Below are 9444 nucleotides of genomic sequence, written 5' to 3' on the forward strand. Positions count from 1 at the left end.
TGGACAGTACTGTACTAGCCAACCAGGACTTTTATAATTGCTAGCCCATGAATTGCAATATAACAAGGCCGAGTTGAAAGTCCAAGCAGAATTGTTCCTGGGGAAGCTAAATCATGACAAAGGGGTTGTTTGCAATGAAATTATACAGGCCATTGATGCTTCAGTGGGAGGTGTGTATTTTGTTTCTGGGCATGGTGGTACACGCAAGACTTTTGCTTCATTATATTTTTTTATTCAAATACGGCACTCCATTGACTAAATAACATCAGTACGTAGAGTCTCCCGGATGCAATCCGGGGTTACATTGCGGTAGACAGAGCTAACAGAGTGCTCAGAATAGCGAGCCAGAGTATGTACCGAGACATTTGACAAACGATTAACATGAATAAAACAACACTCAAGGAAACCAGTCGCAATTTTCTTAATGTCGCTGACCAGGATGCCGACTTTGGAGCGGTCTTGAACAGACGACTGGATTCGTTGAACAACAGAGAGACAATCAGAAGCCACAGTTACCTTTGTGAAGCCCTCTTCCTGAGCAAGGGTCACAGCACGACGGGTCACCAAAGCTTCAGCAATTTCAGGCGTAACAAATCCCAGAAGTCGCTCGTTGCAAGCAAACAAGCAGTTGCCGTTGTGGTCTCGGATCGTTACACCAACCCCCATCCGACGTGAAGCTTGGAACAATGCAGCGTCAACATTAATGACGACTGTTCCTGCTGGCGGTGGAGTCCATCTTAAACCTGAAGAAGAGGAATCACACCTAGAAGCATTCCCAGTCCTGAAACAATACTGTACTAGCCACAGGCCTAAGACTTTTCAAGTGTGTTCCTAGGAATGCAAGGTCTTATTCGGATTGTGACTATATCCAGGTCCACTGATTCGGTTGGGTGATGCTAATTAACTTGATGGTCCTTAATTTTTGAACTCCATGGAAGCTAATAATTTTGCACTCCATAAAATGGATTTCAAGGTCTTCTAAGGAATATATCAGTCCCTTGATCTGTGCATTGATACCTGCTTGCTCATTAAAAGACCAGGTGAAAGAGTCCTTGAAGGGGAGATATTGACAGGATCTTGCATTTACGTTGATGCTGCCAACTTTGATTTTGTTATAATATGAAACTAAAAAACAGGTCCTAGTTTTCAGTAACAGATAATAAAATTAGAAGCAAAAATAGGTTCGCTCACGGGTGATCAAATCCTACTTGTCATTATTTTTCTTAAAATCTAATTCTCAATGTGCTGATAACTAGGACCCACAAGTTATAGGGGAGCGCTGGCAAGTGAGGTCTACCTTCATCTTGCCTCAGTTCATCTAATTAAGCAGGTGCGACTCAAATTAAACCCTTCATCTTACCTCAGTTCATCTTCTGCTCAGACGTACAACTAACCACCCAGCAATTCATCACGAAAGCACAGTACACCTCCAAAGCACAAATATATATATATTACGATCTGAAGCCGGCTCACTATGCAAGCCCCGGTAGACTGGTACGAATGTAGATCAATGACGATAGCCTAAATATTAGGCGATGGGAGGTGGCAGTGTCTCCCACACATCCAGCAAGTTGTCCTCATGATGCACCGGGAAGAGACGGTCGCCCCCAACCGAGAAGTCGGCAATGGCGCCACCGCCTTGGCTCCCACGCAGCGCCAGCCTCAGGCGGTCATGATTTGGGCCGCCATACACCGAGATGCTGTCATCCTTGGACGCTAAGAGCAGTCCGCCGTGCACGGCGAGCTTCGGATAGCACGTCGGGGTCGTCGCGTTACAATATGTCCACGGCTCCTGGACAGAGCCCCGAGAACGGATGTCGAGGAACCCGAGATCATGGTCCTGGCTGATCAAGCGGACCGACCTCTCGTCCTCCATCACGACGGCATCGGCAACACGCCTTTCGTTCCATCTCCGGCTGCCGGCAGACCATGACCACACAACACTCATATCCCGGAAATCCACCAGAGTGATGGAAGACGGCGAGAAAGCATCTTTCGGTGAGCACGCCTTGACAGCCATGAGGGCGTTGGTGCTTGCCAGCCACTGAAGCTTGCTGGCGTCGGTCAGAGCGTCGACATACTTCGGGTCAAAGAAAGAGCTTGTCTGTTCGCCGGTGATGCAGTCCCAAACACCGATGCCGTAGCCAATTCCTTGAGTTATGCCCGAGTTGTTGCAGCTAGCAAAGACGTTTGTTTGCTGGTCAAAGGCCAGCGCCCTCGCGTTAAAAAGCGGAGCCGTCTTCTTGCCCTCGTGCGCTATGCGGAAGTGGTGACTCAGATTGCCGGTTGTTAGTTGGAAAGAAGGGATTGCATGCATCGATAATTCATTGATCGTGTGCATGACGCACATATATAGGTACAAGGTGGACCGGCCTCTATTTGTCTCTCAAGATGTACAAATATACAAGGGGGAGAGAGAGATACAACGGTATAAATACAGACCCAAGTCCTATACACGTGCGGTAGACAACGTACGCTCAACACCCCCCCGCAGTCGAAGCGTCGCCGGAGACACAGAGACTGGACCGAAACTCCTCAAAGGCTGGGGTCGGTAGTCCCTTAGTCATGATATCGGCAAACTGCTGAGTGGTAGGAACGTGCAGAACACGAACCTTCCCAAGAGCCACCTGCTCACGTACGAAGTGAATGTCGAGCTCAATGTGCTTCGTACGACGATGATGGACGGGGTTGGCGGAGAGGTATACGGCAGAGACGTTGTCACAGTAGACGATCGTGGCCTTGGGGACCACACAAAGCAACTCCTGAAGAAGCTGACGGAGCCAAGAGCACTCAGCAACGGCATTAGCCACCGCCCGATACTCCGCCTCGGCACTCGAGCGAGAGACCGTGGACTGTCGCTTGGACGACCACGATATCAGGGAAGGCCCAAGGTAGACACAGTAGCCAGACGTAGAGCGACGCGTGTCGGGGCAGCCAGCCCAGTCAGCATCAGAGTAGGCAACCATGTCGATGGAGGAGGAAGCCGTCAGGGTGAGGCCCATGGTCATAGTGCCGCGTATGTACCGAAGAATACGCTTCACCAGAGTCCAATGGGAGTCACGCGGGGAGTGCATGTGAAGGCACACCTGCTGAACCGCATACTGCAAGTCAGGCCGAGTGAGGGTGAGATACTGCAGGGCGCCGACGATGGAGCGGTAGAACGCCGCATCCGGAGCAGGAGAGCCCTCCGAGGCAGAAACCTTCGCCTTAGTGTCAACAGGCGTGGGCGCGGTTTTGCGGTTAAGCATACCTGCGCGCTCGAGAAGCTCATGAGCATACTTCTGCTGGTGCAGAAAGAAACCGTCGGCACGTCGAACGACCTCAATGCCAAGGAAGTAGTGCAGCGCTCCCAGGTCCTTGAGGGCAAACTCGTCACGAAGACGGGCCATGAGCTGCTGAAGAAGCCCAGGCAAGGATGCCGTCAGGATGATGTCGTCCACATAAAGCAGCAGGTACGCAGTGGCAGTGCCCTGATGATAGACGAACAGTGATGCGTCGGAGCGGGTTGTGGAAAACCCAAGCTGCTGCAAGAACCCAACCATCCGCTGGTACCAAGCCCTGGGGGCCTGCTTCAGTCCATAAAGAGACCGAGAGAGCAGGCAGACGTGGTCGGGATGCTCGGCGTCGACGAAGCCGGTCGGCTGCTCACAGAAGACCCGTTCCATGAGATGGCCGTGCAGGAATGCATTTGAGACATCCAACTGGTGCACGGGCCATGCACGGGAGATCGCCAGCTGAAGGACCGTACGAATCGTGCCCGGTTTAACAACCGGAGCGAAGGTGTCGGTGAAGTCCACGTCGGCGCGCTGGCGGAAGCCGCGCACCACCCAGCGAGCTTTGTAGCGCTCGAGAGATCCATCCGGGTTGGTCTTATGACGAAACACCCATTTGCCGCTGATGACGTTGGCGTGAGGGGGCCGCGGCACAAGATGGCACGTCCGGTTTTGCTGCAACGCATCAAACTTCTCGCGCATCGCAGCAAGCCAATGCGGATCACGCAGGGCGCCGCGAGCAGATGAGGGTATGGGCGACGGTGGAGAGGATGATGTCGACATCGTGCATGCGTACTCATCAGCGCCGTAACGCAGGCTGGGGCGGTGGATACCGGCGCGAGACGCGTCGTCATGCCAGCAGGAGAGCCGGACGCGGCAGGAGGGATGGACGGAGCTGGTGGAGGGTCCGCCGCTCCTGGCGTCACAGCGAGGCGGGGCGTCGCAGCGAGGCCGGGCGGGACGAGGCGGGCCGCGTCACCCGACGCGGGGGAAGCCGAAGAGCCACCCGGGGCCATGCAGGACTGCGTCGGCGCCGTGGCCAAGGGGCCAGCCGCAGCGGAGGGGCCCGCCGCGGGGGCCGCAACCGAGGGGCCCGCCACGGGGGGCTGCACCGGGTCCGCGCCTGGAGGCGCCTGCGCCTGCGGGAGCCGCGCCGGGGCCAGAAGGGGCCGCGCCGGGGGCTGCACCGGGTCCGTGTCCGAGATCGCCGAGTCCTCTGCAGGAGATACCTGGTGAAAAGGAAAACTGCGCTCATCAAAGTACACGTGTCGGGAGGTGTAGACACGGTGGGAGACGGGATCGTAGCACCGGTAACCTTTGGTGTTGGGAGGGTAGCCTAGGAAGATACATGCTACGGAGCGAGGAGCGAGTTTGTGGGGTGTGGTGGCAGTGGTGCTAGGATAACACAAACATCCGAAGATGCGAAGACCATCATAGGACGGGGGAGAACCGAAGAGAAGTTGGTGTGGGGTGAAGTTCCTGCGAGGACGACACGGTCTAATATTAACTAGAAGAGTGGCGGTGGCAAGGGCATCGGGCCAGAACCGAGGGGGCACGTTGGAGTGAAACAGCAACGTGCGGACGCAGTCGTTAAGAGTGCGAAGAATCCGCTCGGCACGGCCATTCTGCTGGGATGTGTATGGGCATGTTAGACGGAAGGTAGTGCCGTGAGAGGCGAGAAGGTGACGCGTGGCAGCGTTGTCAAACTCTTTTCCGTTGTCGGTTTGAAGGGCGAGAATAGGGCGCCCGAACTGAGTGGTGATGTAGGAGTAAAAAGCCGTGAGAGTGGGAAGGACATCGGACTTGCGGCGAAGTGGAAACGTCCACGCAAAGTAAGAATAATCATCAAGTAAAACAAGATAATATATGAAGCCCGTGTTGCTCGCAACCGGAGATGTCCAAACATCACTATGGATTAACTGGAACGGAAAAGAGGAAATAGTGTTGGACTCGCTAAACGGTCGACGGACATGTTTGCCGAGACGACAACCATGACAGGTGTGCTCGTCGAACTTATTACATGAAAATGAAAAACTCTTGAGAATATGACGAAGGGCGGTGGAGTTGGGATGACCCAGACGTGCATGCCAAAGGTCGACACCGGCGGCGAGAGCGACTGGGGCGGTGGCGGTGGAGGTGGAGGCGGTGTGCACCGGATACAGGTCGTCGGGGCTGTCACATCGGTGGAGCACCATCCGTGTACGGGCGTCCTTCACAGAGAAATCAAGACCATCAAATTCAATGGTGAGAGGATTGTCACGTGCAAGACGACGAACAGAAACAAGATTTTTAACTAGGTTAGGTGAGACAAGAACGTTAGACATGTGAATAGGCGTAGAAGTAGAGGGAAAGAAACTATGACCAACATGAGTAATGGGTACGGATGAACCATCACCGAAGGTGATACGGTTCGAAGTGGTGACTGGGAAGGAGGAGACAAGGTTACCGGGGTGCGACGTCATGTGGGCGGTAGCTCCCGTGTCCATGTACCAATCACCGCCACCTCCATAGTTGGAGGGAGACGGTGCCGAGTGCAGCGCGGCGAGGAGGGTGGGGTCCCACGGAGCCGGCGGGAGGGAGGAGCCCCCGGTCTGAAGCGGCGCGGGGGGCGGCACATAGCCGCCCTGCGGCGGGAGGCCGACCGGCGCGGGCGCCGGCGGGTAGCCGGCCTGGTACGGGGCTGCGGCGTAGCCGGGGCCTCCTGCCTGGTACGGGGTGGCGGCGTAGTGTGCCTGAGGGCCGGTGGGGTGGGGGCCGAGGATGCCCGTGGCCCGCGGCACCGGCATGTGGTAGGCATGGACCACCCCGGTCCATGGGTTGGTGCCGACCGATCAAGGCGGCGGGGGGGGGGGGGGGCGGATGATGACGTTGAGCCCCCCCTAACCCCGGGTGCTGCTGCTGCTGTTGGGGCCGGCCGCCGCCCCCGCCCCCGCGGCGCCTGTTACGGCGACTGCCGCCCCCGCCCTGATGCTGCTGTTGCGGAGCGGGAGGTGCGGGCGGAGCAGGCGGGAGGGGGTAGTACCCCGGTGGCGCCGGCGGCCGTGGTACAGCGGCGGTGACGGCGGCGCAGCAAGGTGCGGCGGCGGCGGCTGTAGGGCGGCGGCGACGGGGTTTGGCGGAAGCGAGGAAAGAGATCGGCATGCTATCTGATACCATGTTAGTTGGAAAGAAGGGATTGCATGCATCGATAATTCATTGATCATGTGCATGACGCACATATATAGATACAAGGTGGACCGGCCTCTACTTGTCTCCTAAGATGTATAAATATACAAGGAGGAGAGAGAGATATACAACGGTATAAATACAGATCCAAGTCCTATACACGTGCGGTAGACAACGTACGCTCAACACCGGTGAGCACGGAGAAAGCTGCCATGCCGCGGCCCCCAACGAGGAGCGTGGTGTCGCTGAGGTAGACAGATCGCGGACCGGCTCAACAGGCATGAGGCAGACTGGCTGGCGCTCCTCGAGCATCCAGTTGTAGACCCGCACGATGGGGTCGTGCTTGACGCAACACCCCCCGTCTGGCGCCGCACGGACGGCCGGGCAGGCCACTGGCCTACGCCCCGGCGGCACGGAAGCGGCCAGCCGGACCCTGTAGAGATTGAGCTCACCGATGCGAGCAGCGCGGACATGGTCAAGGAGGCCATAGTAGGACGCCTCCTGGAAGAGCATCCGCTCCGGGATGGCAGACGGGACATGCAGCTCGCCCGTGCGGAGCATGTCGAGGAGCGAGGCGAAACAGGCCGGGTCGCGGTCGATGAAGTACTCGGGCACGCCCCCGGTGGCGCCGGCGTTCCAGCAGGGTTCCAACATGGCGGCGAGCATGGTTCCCTCGCCTGCGCCTGTGAGTGTGTCAGCCGTCGTCTCGAACACCTGCCCGCCGACGTTCAGCCGGATGCGGCCGGCGGCTGGTTGTGGCGTGCACATTGCCGGCTGTGTGTACAAGACTTCCGCGTGCAGTGGACCTGTGTCAATGGAGAGGGTTGCGTTGCTGCACTGCCACTTCTCAAACTTCGGCTTTGTTGAGCCACACCTTACTGATTTTGTAAGACCTTCAATAAAAAGAAAACAATGAGACATTCATGCATAGGTACAGTAGCTACATTCATACATATATGCATCACAGTTTCACAGCTCTATCAATGACAACAATTTGTAAGAAACTTGCATGTGCATCGCAGCTCTATTAGTGACAACAACGGACAGCAAGCAAATATAGTGCATCCTAGTGCAAACTTAAAGTTTCACAGCACACTACATAGACAGATGGCAACTAAAAATGTAAATTCCTTTGCACTGGGATCATAAAACTATATGGATTTTGAACAGAATCATACAATAATCACAGTCTCCAGGGTTGCTGTACCCCAATCTTTTCAAAAGGACACGAAAAAAGAGAGCATTTTTTTAATCTCAAGAGAAGTGTCAACAATGGACAGCAACTACATATAGTGCATCTTATCTTAGTACTAAACAATGACCATTGCTGCTAGTAGTGAACTCTCTCCTACTGCTAGGGTTTCGACACCCGTACTGAGAGAAGTGTACAAGCGGCTGCTACCTTTTTATGTGTATTGCTTGAGCAATGCACGTTGGTTGGGAGGCGCCGGACTGGGAGGGGAACAGGAGGACGAGGCGGTGGGGCGGATCTGGAAGACGAGGGGGGGGCCGGTCGATGGGGAGAGAGGCGGCGCTGGAGTGGCTGGACGGCGACGGGGTCTGCTGGACGTCCAGAGGGTCTAGAGTGACTGGACGGCGAGGGGGCGGCGGGACGTCGACGGGGCGGCGCCGGAATGATGAGGGAGGTGGGAGGCGGCGGTGGATTTGGGAGGGTGGCGGCGAGCTGGAGTGGCTGGATGGGAAGGGGAAGGAGGCGGCGCTGGAGGAGTGGGGGGCGGCAGCGAGTGTAGGGTCAAGCTTCAGTCCACTCAGGCCCTTCAGCGATGTCTTGGGCCGCCACTGGAAAAAAAATCAGTTTGGCCCAAGCGATAAATATACAAACATTTTTTTAGGGAAAGCCATCATGGCACATTTTATTACTTAAAAAAAAGTTTACATCGTTCAACGGAAACTGCAGAATAAAGCTAGGGGCCTCGTGCCAAATACAATTAACTTTCTGTGAAAAACAAAACCTAGCTAGTTCATGCGCCACTACATTAGCTTCCCTATGACAATGCATAAAATTAACCAAACCGATATCTCGAGCAATTTCCGTGCGCGATGCATAAATCGGAACTGCTTGGTCATATCACTGATTTGTTCCAGACAATGCATCTATAACATCCATGCAATCAGACTCTCCTTGAAGACGATTACAGCCAACCTCATTTGCTAGCAGTAAACTATCTTGAAGGAGAAGCAGCATAGGGAATGAACCGAGAACGTCCAGCCAAGAAGGTACCCGAGGAGTCTCGGAGAACAGCACCTGTCGCCCCAGTTCCATCCTCAGCAAGATAAGAGGCATCAACATTTAATTTCAAACATCCCCCAGCTGGTTTTACCCATTTCTCCTTTACAACACTGGTCACCTTCCTGAGTAGGAGTATTTATTAGCTCAAAAAAAAAGAGTAGGTGTATTTAATTTTTTCAAGGAAAAAAAGTACATGTTATCTCTCTCCTAAGAAAAAAATATGCTCTTCGGATCAAACTCCTTTTATTTCTCCATTCGCTCTTCCAAAAAATCACGTAACAGTTACCAATCTTGAATTTTTCTAACACACACTCTCTTTTTTTTTGCGGTTGAAACACACTACCTCTTTACCTAAATCTAAGACATTTTACCAATTCAAAAAAAATTGCAAATGGAAAATTTTCATTAGTCAACCACAACCATTACAGTCTTGTTGACACAAAAGGCCAATCTTTACCCGCAAAAAAAGGCAGTTTTAGGCAAAGATCGGCCCAACTGGACTAGCGTATGACTAACTTTATTTGCTAACACTTACCGAAAAAGACTTTCGCCCCGCTTTATATGTAAAGCACGATACACAAGCGACACGATACAAACTCACGCCACCACCGCACACGACACACACACCCAAGGCAAGATACAAAGGTGTTGAGCACCGCCACACCACCCCAACGACTACCAAGCCACTACACATGCGCGAGGATGAACCGCTTGGAGCCAACAGAGACCTCCAAGCCTCTGAGGAGAGGTGAGACG

At 54.3% G+C, this 9444-nt stretch overlaps 1 protein-coding gene across 1 annotated transcript; it reads right to left on the reverse strand.

Moving 5' to 3' along the window:
- Positions 1 to 1528: 1528 nt before the first annotated feature.
- Positions 1529 to 7205, reverse strand: LOC125538462 (BTB/POZ domain-containing protein At2g24240-like). Its single transcript, XM_048701747.2, has 2 exons — positions 6729 to 7205; positions 1529 to 2197 (listed from the first exon to the last, which is right to left on the reverse strand). Exons 1-2 carry the CDS (start codon positions 7203 to 7205, stop codon positions 1529 to 1531), a joined length of 1146 nt encoding a protein of 381 aa, XP_048557704.2.
- Positions 7206 to 9444: the final 2239 nt, after the last annotated feature.

Source organism: Triticum urartu, chromosome 1A (genome assembly GCF_056163025.1).
Source record: "Triticum urartu cultivar PI428250 chromosome 1A, HENAU_Tu73, whole genome shotgun sequence".
NCBI classification, from domain to species: Eukaryota; Viridiplantae; Streptophyta; class Magnoliopsida; order Poales; family Poaceae; genus Triticum; species Triticum urartu.